Source organism: Coffea arabica, chromosome 7e, assembly GCF_036785885.1.
Source record: "Coffea arabica cultivar ET-39 chromosome 7e, Coffea Arabica ET-39 HiFi, whole genome shotgun sequence".
Lineage (NCBI taxonomy): Eukaryota > Viridiplantae > Streptophyta > Magnoliopsida > Gentianales > Rubiaceae > Coffea > Coffea arabica.
In genome coordinates this window covers 691,829-716,181 of record NC_092323.1, presented here as the reverse complement: position 1 = coordinate 716,181, position 24,353 = coordinate 691,829, and the positions used below count along the sequence as shown (strand labels likewise).

Sequence of the window (24,353 nt, the reverse complement as noted above, 5' to 3'; positions counted from 1 at the left end):
ACGCATAGATCCTAAAACCAATCATCACGCGAGTTCAGACTTCAAAAAAGGGTGTCGATTTAGCATGGGTACTTCAGTTGATTTAGCATAACCTGGCTAACAAATTGAAACAAGATGTTTAGTCATTGCCAGATTCAGAGCACGTATTATCCAACTATTGACTTCTTGTAGAAAGTTGATTGAGTTATTAGTAGAATCAGAAATTTACAGAGACTCTAGCCCAGACCGGCGAGTTTTCAAACCATCACAAGTATATCAGTGATTAGAATGATGAAGTACAGCAGTGACAAATATATACTAGGATCAACTGCAATAAACAACACGAACAAGTCAAGATCTTTTCCATCACCTAAAGCACTGCCTGCTTACATACGAAAATGACACAATCAAAACTCAGCTTAGTGTCACTGATGGCATTGCACTTGATTCTAATCACTAAAGTCACCTGTGAAGTCCCATCCACTAAAACAGGAAGTCAGAAGAAAGCTCTACTGCCATAAAAGACTCTATTGCCAGAGTTCTTAGATGAGTCTAGTTTCTGATCAGAACTTGAATTTCCAGAACTGGTTGGTCCACTCTCAAAGTCCATGGGAAGTTTCATTTTTGCCAATGACTCGGTAAATTGCTGCATGCTTTTCATGTACATATCCACAATATCCTGTTGCACCATCTTTTGTTCTGGCTCAATCTTCACGGTGACGACAGGTTTTACAAATGACTCGCCAGGCAGGTTTTCAGATGCCTTACTCTCGGCATCTCCCGCATCTGCGCTTCTCTCTTTCACATTTTCTTTAGGAGGTAAGGCATATTCTTCAGTAGCAGATTTTGAAACTACTGGTGTCTCGGAAGACTGGGAGCTCACTGGAAGTGAAGCAGTTGGTGAACCATATGTGGACCCGCTGCTAGGAGGAGAATCAAGCTTTGGGAATTGGGTAGAACCAACGGTGCCCATTGACAAACTCTCGACAAACTGAACACCAGCTTCAGAACTCAGCTGATTTTCAGTATCTGAAGAAACGAAGCTGTCAGAGCTCTGGGAGTCTAGATTGGCACATGGAATCCCAAAATACTCGGAGACCATCAAATGATTCTCATTCAATATCTTGGGATCAGGGAACTCAATTTTGTCAAGTTCATCCGGAACAGACTCGGCTGCTTTTGAATCATGTACAGCTACATCAGTAACAACAGATGGAGGAGCAGAAGAAATAGCCAGCACGTCAGGTAAAGCCCCACTGTAGGAGAGGGACAACTGAACAAATCCAGCAGGGGAATGAAAGAGATCCGTTGATGATAGAGAGAACTCTTTCTCTAGCTTCCCACTCTTGACCAGGACATCAGACAGAGGCACCAAAGCAAATCCCAGCAACTGGTCTTCAAGATAATTCCTGACCCTGCTGAGCATCCATATCTCACACTTCAGGGAAGTATCGACAGTACGAACGCCAAGTCTAAGATTCTCATTGAAGACTGGATTCTGCCCACCTCCATTAATTATCTTAGTGGAGACAGCATTTTCAGGGTCACTTGTGAGGCAAAGCCTGGCATAAACATCTTGCTTGTGGTATATACATATGTTGTGGATGTCCCTAGCCTGGTGTATGTAAACCTCTAGAGTTCCAACGGATTCCTCCAAGTTATAAACCTCAGCCTCCTTTCTGTGAGCACCAATTCCCCGGGACAGGTAATCAGGGCTTTTGACAAACAGATCAGCAGTCTGCTTCTCAGGCTCAGCAAAAACAGCAGAGCTCTTGAACGGCGAAACAACAGATTGAGGGGAATCCATTGCAAGACCACAGAATAAGCCTGGTAAAAGAAGTAAACAAAGTTGCTCTCAGAAATTATGAAACATCATTGCCTGTATCGAAATCTGAACTTGTACAACCAAGCAAATCACACTGTACCTTAGAGCTGATAGTACCGGAAAAAATAACTAATTTTACTTAGATCAATCAGGTTAATGAAGTCAATAATTGAAAGCACAAATATGTGAACTTGCAGAAACCACTAGTAGTAAACATAAGCTAGTCAACACGCAGGAATCCAGTCAAACCTGGACTTAATGATCTCACTCAGCTAAAACTTGAAAAGTCAGTACTGCTACCAGAGATCCCCAAACTAAGTCGAGTTCAAATACTCTAAATATCGAAAATTTGGAGCAAAAAAAATGCCAACTTTACCAAATAAAACCCGTCTGGAAAACCCCAATTCCAGACTCAGAAACAGACAAAATCCGTCGAGTAAAACCCAAAATTGAGCTCAAATTTAAGCAGAACTGTAAAGATCCCAAAATTGAGATAACATTATTGAAAGACAGACCTTGTTCTGCTTCTGCTTCAAAACACAACTCTCTCCAATTCCACTAATATGCAAGGCCCGAGTAAAGTGAAATCAAGGACTGACCAAATATCGACAAAGCTACCACCTTTTGTTCTGTACCAAATAATTAATACAAAAGTCCAAGAGAGCGAAACAAAAATTCAGATCTTACACATCTCGAGAACAAAAAGCAAATTAAGCTTAAATCCAACACCAAAAAGCACATAGAAGCAAGTGAAAATTCACAGCAGCTTAAAAAAAGGTAAAAGAAAAAAGCCGAGGAAAAGGGAGTGAAAATAGTAGTGTTGAAAGGTCTCTCCTTTTCTTGCCTTTTAGCTCCAAAGTCAAAAGCAATTTAAGCGTAATCTGTGGCTCTAATCCAAGATCCAACGACAAACCAGTTCGCAGATCGAGGCGTTTTTTTTCTTTTTTGACGAAGTAAGTGGTTGCTGAGAGAGATGCAGAGAATAAAATCTACTGAGAATTCATGGGACTTGAGGCCTGTCGGAATCCCTCGTTTACCTCAGCGTATTTATGTGTTGAGAGAAAGATATTTTAATGCAGTCAATCAAATTTCCGATTTTTGTGTTTTTGGATTTTCTGGCAAGCCAAACACACCACTGTATCATCCACAACGAAACGCCAGTACCACACCGACCCACGCGTTCTGATCCAACTATCAGAAGAAAGCTTTGAGCGCGGACTTTACAGTTGCGAGTTGGTAGTTGGTGCGTGTAAGGCACGTACAAGAATTGAGTTCCCTTTTTTTTTTTGGTGTATAGTACTTGAAATTTTTTACTACTTTGGCCAAATACTTGCGTATAATTTGACTCGATTAAATCTTTTTGGATAAAAGATTATGAGATTTTTTTTTTGAAAGTAAAATTATAGCACTTTTTGTTAACTAACGTATGCAAAATAAAAAGATAATTTACAAAATTCGAAAAAAAAAATATTTATCCTAACAAATTTGATTCTGTATGCACGCACTATATAATTGTCAATTTTTTTTATAAAAAAATTTACTGCATGCTTGTCAATTTTATTTAGCAGAAGAATGGTAAGATTTGAAAAGTGGAAAAAGAACAGAAAGAATTTAAAGTCAAAACATCTAATTCATAAATTATCAACTCTTAACTAATAGATCAACACCTCTTTGGCATATAAATTGTCAAGGCTCTGCCACAAATTGTGCTTCTATACCCATGCGGTTGTCTTTGTACTTTAACCCACACGCACGCAATTAGTAGCGTCTTTGTCTCACATGGCTGAATTGTTTTTTGTCTTGGGGAAATTCGCAGGCAAATGATTAGAATTTAGTTGTGTGGCACTCAATCGCGTGCGTGAACCATTTAAAGAAGGAAGATCAATAAGATGAAAAAAAATTTTGTGACATAGTGTATAAATGAAAAAAAATGGTAATTAAGTTTATTAAATATTATAAATAAATATTTAAAACTAATGATGGGTATAAAGAGTGGTATAAATTGATAACTTAGTTTGCAAAAATAAATTTAAATGAGTTTACAAAAACTTAAAATAAATGGGTTATAAATGAGTAATTGGATTACCCAATTCATTTTTTGACTTACCCACTTATACCCATCTAATTAAATGGGTATAAATGAGTTGATTCACTTATACCCATTATTCATTTTACCCAACCCAAACCCGTCCAAATTACCCATTTTGACAACTCTAAGTATAATATACTCAGATGATTAATGATTTAATGCGTTTCCATTTGAAGGGGTAAAGCCAGATTGCCAACTTTTGAAAATGGGAAATGGAAGCCTGTGGTAGAAGTCAAATTAATGCTAGTAAACTAGTAATATACTCTACTTCTAGACAGAAATGCTTATCATAAATCTAACCATGACCGCGAAGTCAAGGGGGAAATGGAAATGGAAATGGAAGAGACACACAGAAAAGCCCGAGGACCGAGAAAAATATGTTGGAATGTTGAAGCTTTCATCGCTTCAATAGTGTACTAAAGGAGACAAATTGCCGTCCAAGACTTTTGCGGAGGATACGGCCGGTCCCATTTGGATTATTATTATTTTTTTTTATTTTGCTAAAAAAATATTCTACAACGATTGATTGATTGATGTGTATGAAGTAAAATGGACGATTTAAAAATATATTTATGAAATTATTTTTAAAAAAAATTCATTAAAAATAACAATCCAACCATGACTATGCCCAAAAAAAAAAAAAAAGACGTAAAAAAAAATGATCATGATTAGTGCATTTTATAGAAAGAATATCCCAGACGCGGAGTTACGCTTTATTTTTTTTCTTGGTGCACATCAATAATTAATCGCAACAAAATACCATGCGCTGCTGCGGAAGTGTTGGCCATCTCGACCGTTATTAGTCTTTTAATGTTCAACAATCTAAAGGACAGGCGCATTCTGGAGGGAAAAAAAGAAAAAGCAAATTGGAACGCAGCATTTATTAACTTTAAAAGCAAGTCTCCCCGGACAGTTACTCCTAAAACCTAATACTACTAACTACATTAATTAAGAGCAAATAAAAATGGACCAATCTCAATTAGGATAATGGTAGGGTCACTAACTGCCACCACTCTTTTATTTGTTTGAAATGACCTTAAAGCCTCTCAATCATCCTCTCTTTGAACTACTCTACAACTATTTAATTATATCTATCCGAAAATTTAGACTTTTGAGGAGGATGACCAAATGGATGATTTCAACAATTAAGATGCTTTATTATTTTCTCTTTCTCATTTTGGGGGCGACAACAATTCAGTTGAGAATGACCACCCTGATAAAGAAATCCTAGAGGAGGTGGACGTCTCTTGAATCTCCCCTCTCCCTCCCTTTTGATCTTTTTTGCATCTCATTATTAGATTATATATATATATATATTTGAAGGAGATTAGATATTCAAACTTGTAATACGCACCAGCAATAATTTGCACTTTCATCTTCTTCACTTGGCACTTCGCAGGAACCTCAAAGTCTTGCTGCAGAGCATCATGGTGTTGTATTGGTAGTCGAATCTTTGTATGACCTGCAAACTAACAAAAGCAGCTGCATGAAAAATTCAATTGATCAAAAATGGATTCTTGTTCTAAAATTGATCCCATGCTAAAGTGTCAGGGGTGAACAGTTGGGGAATCAATTTATGTGGGCTCTTGTTTAGTCACGTATATCAACCCTTTTTTTTTTTTTTTTTTCTTTTATCATCAATCATCAATCATTACCCTTCGCTTCACTCCTATTCTTGCTCTAATCTATTCTATGGAATGATTCAACTAAATTTAAAAAAAAAAACGGACATCAATAAAAACTAAGGTTGTGTTTGGATTGCATTTTTTATGATTTTTCATGAAAAAAATTACTATAGCAATCTGATGTATGTGAGGGAAAAAGATAATAGAAAAATGTGATCACGAAAAATAACGTAATTTTTCGTCGAAAAATTACAATCTAAACAAGGCCTAAACAACCATCGAACCATATTAATACACCGCATACATACACATGTGAATCTAGAGAAGCCATAATAAAGATTATGAAAGACAAGGCGTGAATGATTGGCCTCTCCCCCGGCCGCCCACAAAGACAAGTCCTTTTGTTGGCACTACTGGCACACGTTTTTGAGCGTATGCAATGCATGATGTAGCACTAGAACTGCTTGTAATGTGAACAAACAAAAAAAAATAATGAGGTGTGCACCGTGCACTGGACCTTGGGAACACCCATACGTCTTTTCAGCTACTTACCCCCAACCCACACTCCCCGCCCTCAATTGTCACTAATCAAGCCATTGCCCCTTTGGTCCGGTGATCATTTCAAACCTTCTAAGGTTTGGTGATGCAAAGAGGTTATGGGTTCGAACCTTCCTTAAAAATTTGTCACAATATGTGACGGTCTTCTTTGACTTTCTTTGATGGAGTTTTTACTCACATCGAGTCTCCTCCCCTTTCCTCCTAAGAATTCTATCATTTCGACAAAAAAAAATAAAAAAAAATTGTCACTAGTCAAAGTTATAAATACATGACCCAACCCACAAAAGTAGGAGTATTAGAGAGAGTAGCATCACACAACAACGCTAGTAGGAGTACTCATTACTTAGCAGTAGTAATTTGGAATAATCCGTTTTGTAGTCTCATAAAAGGATCCTAATCACACAATTATTCCGCCCTATTTACACAACTGACCTCTCGTTTGCAACTCCTGCGGTTTTTGTTCGGCGGGTACGTGCGTCACCAGTGATGATTATTACTTATTGCTACCCTCCACTCTTTGCTTAAGCTGATTATTTTGTTTTTTCTCATTTCAATTTCAAGCCGAGGCTATTTTAACTGTATTCAGACCTCACTCTTGTTTGCTTTTATTACATTTTGCTTTATGTAAACTGATATTGCAGAGGATGATCAAAACCAGTAAAAATTACCTATTCTTGTTTGCTTTTTTTTTTTTTGTGTTAATCGTAAAATCTATAATCTAACAAGAAAAAAAAATTTCCTTGAAATTAGAGCTGCAAATGAATCGAGCCGCTCGAGTCGAGCTCGATATTAATCAAGCTCGAGTCGAGCTCGAGTTCAGAATATTAAGCTCGTTAGCTCGCGAGCCGGCTCGCGAGCTTGAGTATATATATTTATATTTTTTATTTTTATTTAATAATAAAATTACGAATATTATATATATTTTTTATTTTTTATTTTTATAGTAAAATTACGTATATATCCTTAATATTTTATTATTTATTCAAAAAAAATATTATTTTATTTATTTTTTTAAAAATAAAATAATTATTATTTTTTATTTTTTTCGAACTCGAGCTCGGCTCGACTTGATTCGAGTCGAGTTCGAGCTTAAAAATTGCCGGCTCGTCGAGCTCCACCTTGATAAAATTTAATCGAAACTTGGCTCGATTAGCTCAAAATTCGACTCGACTCGATTCGTTTGCAGCCCTACTTAAGATTATAGAAGAATTAATTAATTCCTTTGATTGCAATTACGTTGAAACTTATATGCGTTCCTATTCATCTAAATGCAATAATTCGTCCCCCATGACCGCTTTTGCTTTTGCAACTTCACGAGTCACGAGAACGAGGGACCCAAAATAGGGACTCCTCCCTTTATCACCAAAACTCAAGAGACCAAAAGATATTATTGAAAAGGCGGCCGCGGCCCCCCTTGAATGAACGTTACAGAAAAAAAGTCTGCATTCTTTCTTTCTTTAGAGTTTAGACTCATCAATCAATGGCGTATGTCCCTCCTCCTCCGAGATAGTCGACCTGGTGGCGTTGTTCCCAGTCAGAGCATCCATTAGAGTTCGATCCTTGTAACAAAAATGAAAAATAACTCAACAATTTCAATAAGGGTTGGGTCCTGAAATGAATCAAAAAAAAAAAAAATCAATGGCGTACGTTACGTAGGCTCCACTTCGTCGTCCATTAATAACAATAATATATTTTGCTATTACTATGACTATACCGTTGTGGGTTTTGAACTTTGAAAGAAGCCAGGCGAAGGCTTGCGTATTACTACTACCATTGTGTATTTACTCCCGTCTCCATCTGCTGCAGAGTGCAGACGGCAGCTGGGCTATATGCTGTCGTTTCATGTGAACTCTTTACCACTACTGTTATTAGTTAGTAAACTCATCTTCTGGCTAAAAATTGAGAAGAATAACTTGCGTGTTATCCTAGCCGTTAACGTTAGACTAAGGTAAATGAGAAGGGTAAGCTGCCCGTATTAATGTGATTGGTAAATGTAGGCTAGTCAGCGTCAAGAGGTCGAGGTGATCAACATAAAAAGAGCCTACTAATTGGATGCAAGTGAGTGGCTCCTGTAAAAATCATCAAACGGTGGTGGTATGTATGAGTGGCATTTAACCCAAAAGATAACTTGGAATTTATCTGTATGAGTATGACCATTAGTATAAAGAAGCTACCGCAAAAACAATGATCATATTTTAGGACAATAATTGGGAATACTTTGCATTTGGTTGTTTTTTAGCTTTTGAGGGAGACATGTTTGCAATGAAACGAAACTAAACTCTTGATTGATTGGATTCGTCTCGAATTTGAATCCTCCCACTTACACCTCTGGAAAAAAAAAATTAAATATTCTAACGTAACAGTAATAATCAGTAGGTTATTGGACGAGAAAAGAAAGCCCACAACTGTTACATTCTTCAAAACAAGGAGCGTCCTGGTGGACCAAATTTGTGGACGAAATGAAAAACAATGGAAACCTTTTGATCCGCAATCACTTCAGCCCAAACCAAACTGAAAAGGGCAAAAAATCGTAGCTGGACCCAGCAAAATCTGTGGGTTTGTTTGGATTCATTGGCTCCGTTTGGATTAGCTGTTTTTGGGGATGTTTTTGAAAAACTTTGCTGTAGCAGAGTTTTTATAGTATATTTTGAAATATTTTTAGAAAATATTTTGAAATATTTTTTATTGGCACTTTATTTTGAGATATTTGGTAAAATTTTAAAAAATTTTAAATTAATTTTTAGATTATCTTTTAGAGTACTTTGTTGTAACTTTTATTGTTTTTGAAAAACTGTTTTTGAAAAAATAGTCAATCCAAAGTTTTTGGGTCTGTTTTTTAAAAACTGTTTTTCACATTTCAAATGCTACAGTAATGTGTATTTCAAAAACAACTCCAAAAACACTATATCCAAACAATATATCAAAAACAACTCCAAATACATATTTAATATGTTTATTTCAATTTGTATATTTCAATTATGTATAGGATATATATATATATATATTATATTAATTTATATTTTATTATATATAAAATATATTTTTATATTTCTATAATATATTTATACAAATATTATGTATTATATAAATTATATATAATATAAATATGTAATTATACAAATTTATGAATATTAAATATTAAATATTATATATTTAATATATACATAATATATATGTTTATGTATATTTATAATATACATTTATATTATGTATTATATATAATATTATACATTTATACATTTATATTAATTTACATAATATTAATTATACATTTATACATGATATTAATACCTTTATAAATTTATATTTATTATATTAATACACCTATACATAATATTAATATATATTTATAATATATTAATTTATACATTTATAATTTATACACATTTATAATAACATAAATTTATACATTTATAAATACATTTATATTATGTATTATATATAATATAAATGAATTTATAAATACATAAATGCATTTATTTATAAATATATATAAATGTATTATAAATACATAAATGTATATAAATATATAAATATATAAATATAAAAATTATAATTTATAATTTATAATTTATACATTTATATAATATTCACTCATAATTTATATATTTATAATAATATACATTTATATATTTATTTATAAATATATGTAAATATTTATTTATAAATATATGTAAATATTCATTTATAAATATATGTAAATATTCATTTATAAATATATGTAAATATTCATTTATAAATATATGTAAATATTCATTTATAAATATATATAAATATTTATTTATAAATATATATATATAAATATTCATTTATAAATATATAAATATAAATATTCATTTATAAATATATAAATATAAATATTCATTTATAAATATATATAAATATTCATTTATAAATATTTATAAAGGTATTTACAAAAATATATAAATATATTTATAAATAAATATAAAAATATAAAATTTATAATTTATAATTTATAATTTATACATTTATATAATATTCACTTATAATTTATATATTTATAATAATATACATTTGTATATTTATTTATAAATATATGTAAATATTTATTTATAAATATATGTAAATATTCATTTATAAATATATGTAAATATTCATTTATAAATATATATAAATATTTATTTATAAATATATATAAATATTCATTTATAAATATATATATAAATATTCATTTTTAAATTTATATATAAATATTTATTTATAAATATATATAAATATTCATTTATAAATATTTATAAAGGTATTTACAAAAATATATAAATATATTTATAATTAAATATAAAAATATAAAATTTATAATTTATAATTTATACATTTATATAATATTCATTTACACATTTATAAAAATATTTATATTATGTATTATATATAATATAATACATTTATAATACATTTACATATATTTATATAAATATATAAATATATTTATTTATAAATATTTATAAATGTATTATAAATGGATAAATGTATATAAATATAAAAATATATAAATTATAAATTATAATTTATACATTTATATGATATTCATTTATAATTTATATATTTATAAATGTATTTATATTATGTATTATATATAATATAATACATTTATATTTATTTATAAATATATAAATTTATTTATTTATAAATATTTATAAATGTATTATAAATGCATAAATTTATATAAATATAATAATATAAAAATTGGAAATTATAATTTATACATTTATACATTTATATGATATTCATTTATAATTTATACATTTATAATTTATATATTTTTATATAAATATATTAATATATTTATTTATAAATATTTATAAATGTATTATAAATGCATAAATATATATTGTTATAAAAATATAAAAATTATAAAGTATAAAAATACTTGAAAATATGTTTTAAAAATAATCCATAAAACTACAGTAAAAGTTTTTCATATAGTTTTTGAAAAACAACCCCAAAAATAACTAATCCAAACGGACTTGTATTTGAAAAACGAAGGGTCCGTTTGGATTCTTGTTTTTGGACCTGTTTTTGAAAAACTGTTTTTCACAATCCAAATGCTACAGTAAATGTGTATTTCAAAAACAACTCCAAAAACACCAATATCCAAACAATATATCAAAAACAACTCCAAATACATATTTAATATGTTTATTTCAACTTATATATTTCAATTATGTATAGAATATATATATATTATATTAATTTAAATATATTTATTTATACATATTATAAATATTTTACTTTATATAAAATATATTTTTATATATTTATATAAATTATATAAATTATATATATTATATATATTATAAATATGTTATTATACATTTATATAAATGTTATATATTATATATATTTAATATATACATAATATATATTATATATATTGAACATTTATATAAATGTACATTTAAACATAATATATATATTTATGTATATTTATAATATACATTTATATTATGTATTATATATAATATAATACATTTATACATTTATATTAATATACATAATATTAATTACACATTTATACATAATATTAATAAATGTATACATTTATATTTATTACATTAATACATTTATACATAGTATTAATATATATTTATAATATATTAATTTATACATTTATATAATATTCATTTATAATTTATACACATTTATAATAATATACATTTATATATTTATAAATATATTTATATAATGTATTATATATAATATAATACACTTATAATACATTTATATATTTATTTATAAATATAATATATAATAAATAAATATAATACACTTATTTATTTATATATAATATATAAATTTATTTATAAATATAATATACTTATTTATTTATACATAATATATAAATATATTTATTTATAAATATTTATAATTGTATTATAAATGCATAAATGTATATAAATATAAAAACATAAAAATTATAAATTATAAATTATAAATATACATTTATATAATATTCATTTATAATTTATACACATTTATAATAATATACATTTATACAGTTACAAATATATTTATATTATGTATTATATATAATATAATACACTTATAATACATTTATATATTTATTTATAAATATAATATATAATAAATAAATAAATATAATACACTTATTTATTTATATATAATATATAAATTTATTTATAAATATAATACACTTACTTATTTAGAATAATATATAAATATATTTATTTATAAATATTTATAATTGTATTATAAATGCATAAATGTATATAAATATAAAAACATAAAAATTATAAATTATAAATTACAATATACATTTATATAATATTCATTTATAATTTATATATTTATAGTAATATACATTTAAACATTTATAAATATATTTATATTATGTATTATATATAATATAATACATTTATATATAAATATATGAATATATTTATTTATAAAAGTACAAATATATTTATTTATAAATATTTAAATATATTTATTTATAAATATTAATAAATGTATTATAAATGCATAAATGTATATAAATATAAAAATATAAAAATTATAATTTATAATTTATACATTTATATAATATTCATTTATAATTTATACATTTATAAATATATTTATATTATGTATTATATATAATATAATACATTTATATATTTTTATATAAATTTATTTATGTATAAATATTTATAAATGTATAATTATATATTGTTATAAAAATATAAAAATTATAAATTATAAAAATACTCGAAAATATGTTTTAAAAATACATCTAAAAATAATCCATAAAACATCTACAGTAAAAGTTTTTTATATAATTTTTGAAAAATAACCCCAAAAACAAGTAATCCAAACGGACTTGTATTTGAAAAACGAAATGCTACAGTGCTGTTTTTGAAAAACAACCCCAAAAACAGCTAATCCAAACGGACTCGAAATGTTACAGTGCTGTTTTTGAAAAACAACTCCAAAAACAGCTAATCCAAACGGACCCTGGATTTAAATAAGCCCACAAGCCCCTGGGATAAGGGCATATCTGTCCTTAGACTGAAAATTTGAAGTTTTAAACGAAAGTCGCCGTCCCCCCCCCCCTGGCTCTCTCTAACGGTCATCTTCACCTTGAACTTCAATTTTTTTTTGTTTTTGTTTTTGGGATCTGTCTCTGGCTTCCATTTCATCTCTGCAACTAGATTTTCCATTTATCATTTCTCTCCCTCTCTCTCTTCCTTCAAAAATTTGTATACTAAGTACACCAAACAATTCTCATCTCTCTCTCTCTCTCTCTATCATCTTTGAAGAATTGTCTGCGATGGAGAACAGATTCTTGGGAAGCATTTCAGCTTCATCATTTAAAAATCTCCTTCCCAATTCAGTTTCACGGTAGCAGAAAGCGAAGAGCTCTATACGTTCAAGAACCAAATCCAACAGTGAAAACATTCCGCCGGTTGACTCGAACATTCAGATCAGTGACCCTCCGCTGCTACCTTCCAGTTCACTCCACAACAAGTCACTCTCAAAACCCACAATTACTCATAAAGAAATCATCAGATCTGAGGCTCAGTCAGATGCCCACTTACAACCAGATCCACCGGTTAAGGTTAAGATTCTGACCCTTTTACTTGCTTGGTTTGTTGGGAAGGTCCCAGATTTTCAGACTCGATATTTCGTGGGTTTTATGTTTGTGAATAGGTCGTGGTGAGGATTAGGCCTTCAACTGGTCCTGGGTGTCTGGATTGGGATGTTAAGAAAGTTTCAAATGACGCTTTATCTGTTGGGGATAGGAAATTCATCTTTGATTCGGTTTTTGACTCGAATGCTGCCCAGGTTAGGAAATCAATCTCACTGATGCTCCTATTTAATTTCTGTTTTTCTGCTTATCTTCAAGTTTAAATTCGCTCCTAAAATACAGAAGCTGATTGATTTCAAGCAAAATCCTTTATCTTTTGCTATCAGGAAGATGTATTTAAGATGGTTGGTGTTCCTCTGGTTAATGATGCATTGGCGGGTTACAACACGTCAATCTTGGCTTATGGGCAGGTAAACCATCAGCCTAAATGGTTCTTCTTCTTCTTTCTTTCTTTCTTTCTGTTTTGTTTAAGATATAGCTTCTTTAATTGCTCTCTATTGCTTCTCTGCCTTTCCTTAAGTAATTTTTTGGGTCAACTGTTTCTAGACTGGGACTGGAAAGACCTATACAATGTGGGGTCCTCAGAGCGCCATTGTTGAGGATGCCTCATGTAATGGAATTCATGGCATTGTTCCTCGGATTTTCCAGACGTTGTTCGCTAAAATTCAGCAAGTAGGTGTTTCTGTTTCCTAATTGTAGTTTTAAAATTAAATGAAAAAAGATTATGATTTATTTATAAGAAAGATGGCATGATGTCGTTTGGTTCTGTTAACCATAAGGATCAAGAGAACTCTGAAGGGAGGCAGGTTAATTATCAGTGCCGTTGTTCATTTCTTGAGGTAAATAGCTGTACTTGTCAATGCTTCCTGCTTGGCTTTGACATGTTTTAAGCTGTACTTCATGATCAACTCATTATTGCAGATATATAATGAACAAATTGGGGATCTACTTGATCCAACCAAGAGGCATTTAGAGGTGAAAATCCCTCTTCTCAACAAGAAAACATGTCTATCAATTGGCTGCTCCTTTAGCTTTTGAAGGTGACCGACTGACTTGCTTAAATTACTAACTATGAGTTTGAAACTAGCAGATAAGAGATGACCCAAAAAATGGATTCTATGTGGAGAATTTGACAGAAGAGTACGTCACTAACTATGAGGATGTCAGTCAAATTCTAATCAAGGTAAGTCAACTAGTAAAATATGGATTTCTGTATTCTTGATAGTTGTATTGCTAGTGGCTGTTGATACCAGTGACAAAAGACAAATACATCTTAACCTGCTGATGCGCAGGGTCTGTCAAGCAGAAAGGTTGGAGCAACAAGCACAAACTCGAAGAGCTCAAGATCCCACATTGTGTTTACATGCATAATCGAGTCCTGGTGCAAGGTAAAACAAATGAAACAGTACCTCCTGGTAATATATATTATTGATTCTTACACATGCGATCTCTATAATCTTGTCTGAAGATTGCAGATATTCAATTGCTGCAGTCATTTGAATGTATGCAAGTTCTTTAATCTGCTAATATGAGTTCATTCTGCTTGAAGATTTACATAAATTCATAATTCCAGTAGTCGTTCTCTGTTGCATTTTTGGGTTCATTTATCATTTATGTTCAAAATAATGCCCCAGGAAACATCATCACAATGTTTTGGCAGTTCGAAGTCAAGCAGAATCAGCCTTATTGACCTTGCTGGATTTGAAAAATGCATACTTGATGATGCTGGTAAACAATGTCTTAAAGAAGGGAAATTTGTGAAGAAATCCACATCACAGCTCGGGTATGTATATCTGTTTTTGGGACTCGGACTTTGATAAATGCTTCATGTATTGAAGTATTAAAAGAACTAATTTTTGTTTTTCCTTTGTTCATATGTTATCTTGTTGCAGCTTTAGTAATTCAGAATGAGCTGCACAGAAAACTTATTTCTGTCCTTATCTACAGTAACTAGTTTGCTGTTCCTGTAATTGGTTCAGGTACTTGGTGAATGCCCTTGTTGAAAGACGTCAATCGGAAAATCCTGACGCCCCACCATATCAAAGTTCCTGTTTAACTCATTTGCTAAGAGAGTCACTTGGTGGCAATGCCAAACTCTCCGTCATATGCACCATCTCCCCCGATAAAAAGTAAGTATTTGACCTGCTGCATTTTTTGTCCCCTTTATCTGGAGTATGGTTAACTTGTAATCAAACACTGCAGCTAACTGATGAATTAAGCAATTATATGGTACAATTCATCCATAATTGACCGACAATTGCTAATGCACATAACACATTCTTTTCCCCCTTTTTTTTGGTGTAAAATGGGTTTGCCTCGTGATCAACAATTCATATAATTAATACGTAATTGACCAACAATGTCTATTGCACATACCCCATTCTTTCTCCATTTTGTTGGTGTAAAATGGGTTTGCCTGGTCATCTTGCGTACTGAAAACAGTACATGACAGATTTGAGCAGCCTGAAAATGATATGGTATCCCTTTTGTCTTTCTGTATATAGGTGCAGTGGTGAGACAGTGAGCACACTCAGGTTTGGACAGAGGGTTAAATTCATGCGGAATGAGCCAGTCATAAATGAAATAACAGAAGATGATGTCAATGGTCTGACTGATCAGATTCGGCAGCTTAAGGTACTTAATGTTGTTCTGTGTTCAGAAATTTTCTTTCCTATCCTGAAGCTTGCCTGGATTGTTTCTAAGCTGCTCTGTTGTACAGGAGGAACTCATGAGAGCCAAATCAAATGTATGGGACTCAGTTGGAAGTAACCATGGACAACTCAAAGGACGAAGTGTGCGTGAAAGCTTGAATCAACTGAGACTTAGTCTTAACCGCTCATTGATTTTACCTTATTTGGAAAATGATTCTGAAGAAGTCTGTGCTAATGAAGATGATGTTAAAGAACTGCAAGCCCAATTTGATAGCTTAAATTGTTCTCGTGATGAGGACTCCACAGACATGGCAGATGGTGGTGAAACAGACTTGACAAGTGAACAATACGTTAGCTGTTCAGAAGAAAGTGAAGCCGAAGAAATTAATTCAGAAAGAGCTCATACACAACTAGAGCCAAGTGAAGTTTCAGGTGTTAATGATCTTGAAGAGGACATTGCTGGGGATTCAAGGAACAATGATCATACAATCAGGAGTAATGTTTCAATTAACGCAGTCTGTCAGTCTGAATTCCTCCAAGAGCCTGCAATATCAGAATCTCCTAAAATTAAAAACATGCACAGGAAAAGCATAATTGTCTCAGCAAATAGTTTAGTGAATCATGATCATGCACAAGAGACTCTCAGAAACTCTAAATCGTTAGATCAATGCTTGAGAAACAGCCATCATATACAATCTTCTTTGAGGTCTAGTAAAGTGATCCCCGGACCTACTGAATCTCTGGCAGCTAGTCTTCACAGAGGCTTACAGATTATTGATTACCATCAGCAAAATTCAGCGTTAGACAGATCTTCAGTTTCTTTCTCTTTTGAGCACTTGGCACTGAAACCATGTCTGACAGTTGACAAGGCGAATGCCTCTGCCCAGACATTACCAGAAGAGGGACAACCTTCAAATGCACTTACGGCTTCTTTCTTATGCACTAATTGCAAACAGCGAATAATTGTTTCTTCTACTGAAGTCCAGGATAGCTTGAAGACATGGATGGTATAACTGCCTTTATTAGATTGACAACCAAAAGGTCATCTCTTTGGAAATGTGTGATGATAATTCGAGTGACATTCTTCTTTTCTCTTTTTGCCTTTGCAGGATTCAGGAAAAGGTTCGTTTAAAACTGCTGAAAGAGAGGAGGAACTTGAGAGTGTTTGCAAGGAACATGAAGCTAAGATTGAGCAACTAAACCAAGAGGTTATGGCCTTTTATGTCCTTGTATGACTGTTATCACTAGGTAATTATAGTACTAAAAAGTCAATATTCTGCAGCTAATGAAGTATAAACTTGAGGGGAGCAAGATTCAAGTTGCATCGACCAATGAATATGAAAATGAGAAGTATCATTCTCAAACAAATGGAAATAAGGTTAGTAATTTTATTTTTTTCTCTTAGTGGTAATGGATCTCCTATTTTCACTAATTGTTTTCAACTTATGCATTTCTGGAAATTCTTTTCACAGCTTCTTATGTGGAATGGTGATGAAAATCATGACTCAGAGTTGTGCATTGAAAAGTGTGAAGTAAAAGAAATCCAGGAAAAGTTGGATGATAGTCAAGATAATCAATCATTCAATATGAATGAAAAGGAAGCCCTTCTTAAAGAAATTGAATGCCTTAGAAGCAAATTGCATTTGCATAATGATGGAACTAATAAATCAACTGAGAGGATCAGATCATCTCTCTTGGCTCAATCAATCCAGTTGAGAAAAAGCGGCACATTTACTTGGGGAAAAAATGAGGAAGAACTTGAGAAAGAAAGGCAAAGATGGACAGAAATGGAAAGTGAGTGGATTTGTTTAACTGATGATTTGAGGATTGATCTTGAATCTCACCGCCAACGAGCGGATAAGGTGGAGATGGAGTTGAGATTAGAAAAGCAATGCACTGAGGAGTTGGATGATGCACTCAAAAGAGCTGTTCTTGGACATGCTAGAATGATTGAGCATTATGCTGAACTACAGGAGAAGTATAATGAATTGGTTGGAAAGCATCGATTGGTTATGGAAGGTGTAGCAGAGATGAAAAGGGCAGTTGCTAAAGCAGGAGCCAAGGGCCATGGCTCTCGTTTTTCTAGGCGCCTTGCAGCGGAACTTTCAGCTTCGAGAATAGAAAAGGATAGGGAGAGGGAGCTGCTGAGAAAGGAGAATAAAAGTCTAAGAACTCAACTTAGAGACACTGCAGAAGCTGTTCATGCTGCTGGTGAATTACTTGTCAGGCTGAGAGAAGCAGAGGAAACAGCTTCAGTTGCAGAGGTATTTCTATTTCAATACCTGATGCTTTTCCCTTTTTCCTCGTATAGCCGCCTTCTATCAATCCATGCTTCTCCCTTTGCCGCTTTAATAAAATGATTGTTAGCTAAGAATCAGATTATGTAATATTTATTTTTTCAAAAGCACCTCGATACATTTTTAGTCATTGGCTACATTGTCCTTGAATAACTTAGCAATTATCAACACAAAACAAGTGTAAGCATTTTCCCTTCCTTTTGTTTTGTTTTGGCAGGCAAATTTCACAAAGGTACGAGAAGAGAATGAGAACCTAAAGCAACAAGTAGAGAAACTCAAGAGGAAGCACAAGATGGAGATGATCACAATGAAACAGTACCTTGCAGAGAGCAGACTGCCTGAAGTTGCATTACGACCATTATACAGGGAAGATTCTTACTCAGGAGGGCATGATGATACACATTCCTATATGCATGATGATGATCAAGCATGGAGAGCAGAATTTGGGGCAATTTATCAAGAACAACACTATTGAGTGCGGCAGGGAAAAATGTCAAGCTTGTCATTACCCCTGACAATCATCCTACACGGAGGGGAGCTGTTTTGGGACCCTACTCGGGACCGAGCATAGCATGCTATTTTTCACTTTGCAAATGTGTGCAATTTGATACTTTTATTCAGTAATTCATTGATTGATAGTAGTGGGGGATGTATACATATATTTTTAATGCACTAGTGTTGTAGTATTTTACATGTGAGAGGTGGAGAGAAATTGTGTTCAATTTTTTGGAGGGGGGGGGGGGGGTGGGAATTTGTGTTCATTCAAAATTCTGTCTAATGAAATATGCCTTAATTGGCTGTTCTTTATCGATTCCAGCTGATGATGCATTTGTTGTTCCACTATTTCAGCCTAAAATCTTTTCGAGTCCTGTGCCATTTAAGCAAGTGCAAAGTTTTACTAGTAATATTTCAGCACAGGCAAACTTTAGGGGAACATTTATTCGGAAATTCTTCATTTGACCTGCTCTTACTAGTTAATTAATTGTATACATCCATCAAAACCCCACAATTCTCTAATTACTTGAATTATGCGCATTAACATTTGTACGCTCATCTCAACGATGGTTATGGTACGAGCTTGTTTACGATTACAAATACAACCGTTCGATTTTATGGGCATATCCGATCCGAATCCGAATATCTAATCTTGCGTCTGAGATCCCTATCCTAGAGAATATCCGCACCGCAGAAGGGTGGAAAGAAAGCAGAGAGACTCATTTTTTTCTTTCGGTAAAATCACAAAAAAGTTCAAGGACTCTTTATACCCCAAAAAAGCCTTTTTTAGGGTTTTTCGGAGATGACAACGCCGGCCAATTCATCAACCTCCGACTCCGAGTCCGACTCCGAAATCGAGGCCCCTCCTAATCCTCCCCCAAACCCCACCCAAAATTCAGACCTAAATGTCACTTCCGATGCCTTAATCTCTAACCCCTCCAGCCCACCTGTTGTTTGCCTCCTTAGGTTCGCCGGCGATTCCGCTGCCGGCGCTTTCATGGGCTCCATTTTCGGCTTTGGTAAGTGACATTCTATCCCATCTCGCTTCCGTTTCCTAATGTGTTCTATTTCTTCATTGTCTTCTTTATTATTGTTGTGCGGGTTCAAAGGTTGAAACTTTTCGGGGGGAATTGGAGTTGGGCCATGTCAGATTAAGAATGATATCGAAATATGAGTCGAACCTTCTACGGGCTAATTTCTTGATAGTTTTGCTTCTTATTTCTATACTGATATTTTGTTAGAGTTATCCTTTTGGACGAGTAGATTTTGTGTTCAAGTCGATCGCTTTTTACATGATTTTGTTTGATTCTGGATGCATTTTTTTTCCTAGATTTACTTTTTGTTTCTGATACCATCATTATTGGTGGGTTAAGCGTGCTGCAGCAGTATTTGTAGATTTGTATCGGTGTAGTTAATTTGTTAAGTAAATTAAGCTAGGCCAAAAGATGTAAGTTGTAAGCTTATACTACCTATATTAATGTTTTGCTGCATTGAAGGGAAGCCTGTATTATTTGTTGATATTATGCTGACATATTGATTTTATGGCAACCCATATTTGTCAAATGCATTGACGTGAGGCTAAAAGAATGGATCCCATATTTGCCCTTTGGTGGACTGAGTTTGTCTTGGTTTGGTGATGTTATCTAGTGTTCATGCTCCTTTATTCATCCTTCGCCTTGCTTTCAAGCTGCACGAGGCCTATCTGCCCGTAGTACATGGTACTTGTAAGTTAAACTGTTGCGGTATGATTTTGGCCCTTTCTCAAGGAATTGACGTTGCATATCATCTATTTATTAGCAGGTTCCTTAGTAAGTAGTTGATATTTTAGTGTGATTCCATGACGAGTTTGATCTGTTGTGCCAAAGCATTACTCTTGTCTCTTGCTTCATTACTTGTCTTGTTCTTTGAAGTGATGCTTAACATATTTAACATAGATAACCTTCTTCATGCACTTCAGATGATTTGCATTTTTACTTCTTCATGTCCTTTACGTCACGCCTTTTTCAGGTTCTGGTTTGATTAAGAGGAAGGGCTTTAAAGGATCTTTAGGAGAGGCAGGGTCTTCTGCCAAGGTGCGCTGGATTGTTGGATATTTATCTTTTGATTGGCAGCTTTTCAATTACATTTTCCATTTTTATAGTCTGTAGGATTCTTCTGGCTTCTATTTGGAATGGTTTATTCCTTCTCAGTTCCCTTTGTCTCTTCCAGACATTTGCAGTTTTATCCGGAGTTCACAGTTTAGTAGTATGTTTCTTGAAGAGGCTGCGGGGGAAAGATGATGGTATGATATTCCAGTTTGAGTAATTACTAGCTTTTAATGCTACGATTCCCCTTTGTTATAACCTTTTGTTTTTTCTTCTTCTATAGTTATCAATGCAGGAGTGGCTGGGTGCTGCACTGGTCTTGCTCTTAGTTTTCCCGGTATATGGACCTTCATTTTGAGTGTGTCTTAATTTGGCGTACTAAAATTGTATGTGATTTGTGACTCTTGTGTTTCCCAGGCGCACCTCAAGCTCTACTTCAAAGCTGTCTCACATTTGGGGCATTTTCCTTCATCATTGAAGGTCTTAACAAGCAGCAGCCTGCACTGGCCCTTTCCTCAAACAATAAGGTGACCATCAGAAGTGGGCAACCTTTGGCTCTCCCTCCTCTGGCATTTCCCCTTCCAAACGAACTTAAGGAGTCGTTCTCATTCTTTTGTCAATCCATTAAAAAGCGGCACACGCCTCGGAATTCTAAATCCACAGCAGAGAGTGGATAGCCTACTATTGAAGGATTTTTGTAAATTTCCAGTTGTATCAGACCTAGTTATCATTCTGAGAATATATGATGGTGTTGGACAAAATTACTCAAGTTGTCGTTCATTATCAATCAATCATCTAGCCAAATATTCTGTCATGCTTGCAGCAGATGTGTTGGTGTTGGCTTCAGCAAATTGGGTTTGGCCAAGCACCTAAAATCTAAAAAGGGTTTGCTTTTTATGAAGCAAAGTTTTATTATTACACAAGAACTTCAATTTTTAATCTAGTGATTGAGGATGCATGCGCCTGGGTCAATTGGTAATGAAAGAACACGGACGGTCTTCTTCCTAGAAATACGATGTGCAAAATTAAGCTAAAAGTCACTCCACCTTGTAATCAGCAAGTATAAATGTGCATAAATTTTGCGAAGCATTTCACCAAAGCGTAAAATTGCCATATAACTGCCAAAGCATTGCACGCCACAGAATGTCCGCATTCATAAATGTGATGTTGAAAAGAAAAAGGATTGAGATTCAAAGAATATGATTTGGTATCCAAAGATATGATGGTCAGTAAAAGAATATCACAAAAAGATCATAAATAATATTTGGGTCCGAGACTTAATTGTTAGCATAAACAAACTTTGTCTACAAATAAGGGGGTAATTGAATGTGATTGGTGTAAATATGGCAATCTGTGGTCAATATATTAGTACCTACTATAAAGCACTTGCCAGAAAATCCACGGCAAAAAAAAAAAAAGACGCAAATTTTGCAAAAACACAGAGAATCTAAATGGAAGAACGCAATGTGCAAGCAAGGAAAGATACAGTTATTTATGTAACGAGGAGATGTTATAGCAAGAAAAAGATATTCTGGCAGTACCATAAAAAAGGATAGTGGTAACATTACCTTAATAGCTTGAAGGAATCTTGAAGAAAAAGTTTTCACAATCAAAAAATATGGTAACAAGAATTATGTACAATACTACAGTACTAAAATGGGCAAGACCATAACTTGTCTTAATTATTTCTGGGGAAAGGCGGTTAAGAAAATCTATAAATTCATGCACTGGCTCCCCATTCATTCCATTATATCACAACCCTAACGACCAACCAACAAAAGTGATACTCCTACTATGAAGTTCTTCAAGTCTTCCAAGTCCTTCATGGCTGCCGCGCCCAGGGTTTATCCGGAGGAGGCCGCTGATTTCATGGTCAAAATACGAGCTTTTTGTGTTTGTTGTTAACTTTGATTCTTTTTTTTTCTTTTCTTTTTGGGTTTAAGGTTTATTGCTCTTTTTTTTTTTTTTGTCTTTTTTTGGGTTTTAGATTTATTGGAAATCTTTTTTTTTTTTTTTATAGTAATCCACTTTCTTCACTCATTCAGGCTTGTACGCTGAGATGGGACATGACCAGAAGAGGATCATCGAAAGCTCTGTACAAGTTAGGCAAAGTGGTCGGCTCGAACCAAGGCAAGTTGCTTGCATCTCATAATTACAACAATCTATTATTAATGTCCTCGATTCGATACAGAGTCATGGGATTAATCTTCATACAAATTGATCCAAGCGAACATGAAACCTTTCTTTCTTTCTTTCCGCAATCATAGCATGTATAGCTAGACATGCTTACGCAATATTTTTTTTTTTTTTTTTTTTACGCAAAAGCCCTTTTTTTATTATTATGTTTTGATGTAATGTATATTGTCAGATTTTCTATAAACAGGGTTCTCCCTAATTCAGAAGCATTATTCCTTTTATGATTTTTTTTTTCAAAGTTTATTGTTTCCTAGACCAGTTTTTGTTTTGAACATATTGTTATTTTAATTTATAAATTTCTCTTGTTGGACAAAATATGTGTAGGGATACGACACTTCAAGATGCATGAAGATGGAATAATTCAAATATCGGGCTGCGTGAATGCAAACATGCTACTGTACAAGATAGGAAAGTTGGAGAAATATGTAGAGATGCTTTGGTGGCAGCACGGACAATGCTCCAGCAATTTGGACGGACCAGACCACCGATATTTCACCGGAGCACAAGCTTACCCTGGATATGGTGGTGCCCCTAGTTATGATCGAGGATACGCTGTCGGTTATTAAGGCATCAGCCGTTCGCAGTAGAATGCAGGATTCCCCTCTATAATCGAGTCTTTTAGTTTATGGAGTTATTATGCCCATTTGGCTTTAGGATTTTTCGAGTCTTTTCCAAGTGTCTCTCCTTATTGAAGTAGGATTTGCTTGTTGACATTGCTGATGTTTTTCTCGGTCCTCGTAAACATTTTTATTATTATTATGTCAGGAATAAATTACCATCAGTTTTAAGTAAAATATGCATAATGCTTTTATGAATGTGGAAGCATAGTGCTTTTCCTTTGGTAGTTCAAAATGCCCAGAGCTTAGTCCCAGAGAAATAGTATAAAACAAGTCTGGTGACTATCTATCTAGTCCGGTGATAGTTCAGTTCACTTTGAGTTAGTTATCT

The 24,353-nt window shown here is 32.8% G+C and overlaps 4 protein-coding genes across 6 annotated transcripts; 3 read left to right on the top strand and 1 right to left on the bottom strand.

Moving 5' to 3' along the window:
• Positions 1-233: 233 nt before the first annotated feature.
• Positions 234-2,909, bottom strand: LOC113689014 (uncharacterized). 2 transcript variants are annotated; one of them, XM_027206844.2, is made up of 3 exons: positions 2,649-2,909; positions 2,320-2,433; positions 234-1,806 (listed from the first exon to the last, which is right to left on the bottom strand). In XM_027206844.2, the coding sequence occupies exon 3, from the start codon at positions 1,784-1,786 to the stop codon at positions 476-478; it is 1,311 nt and encodes a 436-aa protein (XP_027062645.2). In that variant the 5' UTR covers positions 1,787-1,806; positions 2,320-2,433; positions 2,649-2,909; the 3' UTR covers positions 234-475. The 2 variants fall into 2 exon arrangements, with proteins under 2 accessions (XP_027062645.2, XP_027062646.2); XM_027206845.2 differs by lacking the exon at positions 2,320-2,433 and having other exon boundaries at positions 2,649-2,908.
• A 10,294-nt stretch (positions 2,910-13,203) lies between these two features.
• LOC113687949 (kinesin-like protein KIN-12F) lies at positions 13,204-19,344 on the top strand. Its single transcript, XM_027205495.2, is given in 16 exon segments — positions 13,204-13,652; positions 13,745-13,879; positions 14,009-14,092; positions 14,229-14,354; positions 14,462-14,521; positions 14,604-14,657; positions 14,773-14,865; positions 14,975-15,070; positions 15,317-15,465; positions 15,662-15,811; positions 16,187-16,316; positions 16,402-17,340; positions 17,443-17,541; positions 17,616-17,711; positions 17,806-18,597; positions 18,848-19,344. Coding segments are annotated over 16 exon segments (3,549 nt in total). The 5' UTR covers positions 13,204-13,364; the 3' UTR covers positions 19,106-19,344.
• A 454-nt stretch (positions 19,345-19,798) lies between these two features.
• Positions 19,799-22,023, top strand: LOC113687948 (chloroplastic import inner membrane translocase subunit TIM22-2). Its single transcript, XM_027205494.2, has 5 exons — positions 19,799-20,144; positions 21,133-21,197; positions 21,334-21,406; positions 21,493-21,546; positions 21,627-22,023. Exons 1-5 carry the CDS (start codon positions 19,928-19,930, stop codon positions 21,884-21,886), a joined length of 669 nt encoding a protein of 222 aa, XP_027061295.2. The 5' UTR covers positions 19,799-19,927; the 3' UTR covers positions 21,887-22,023.
• An 867-nt stretch (positions 22,024-22,890) lies between these two features.
• Positions 22,891-24,199, top strand: LOC140011193 (uncharacterized). 2 transcript variants are annotated; one of them, XM_072059857.1, is made up of 3 exons: positions 22,891-23,102; positions 23,255-23,339; positions 23,730-24,199. In XM_072059857.1, the coding sequence occupies exons 1-3, from the start codon at positions 23,004-23,006 to the stop codon at positions 23,969-23,971; spliced, it is 426 nt and encodes a 141-aa protein (XP_071915958.1). In that variant the 5' UTR covers positions 22,891-23,003; the 3' UTR covers positions 23,972-24,199. The 2 variants fall into 2 exon arrangements, with proteins under 2 accessions (XP_071915958.1, XP_071915959.1); XM_072059858.1 differs by having other exon boundaries at positions 22,898-23,081.
• The last annotated feature ends 154 nt before the right edge of the window (positions 24,200-24,353 follow it).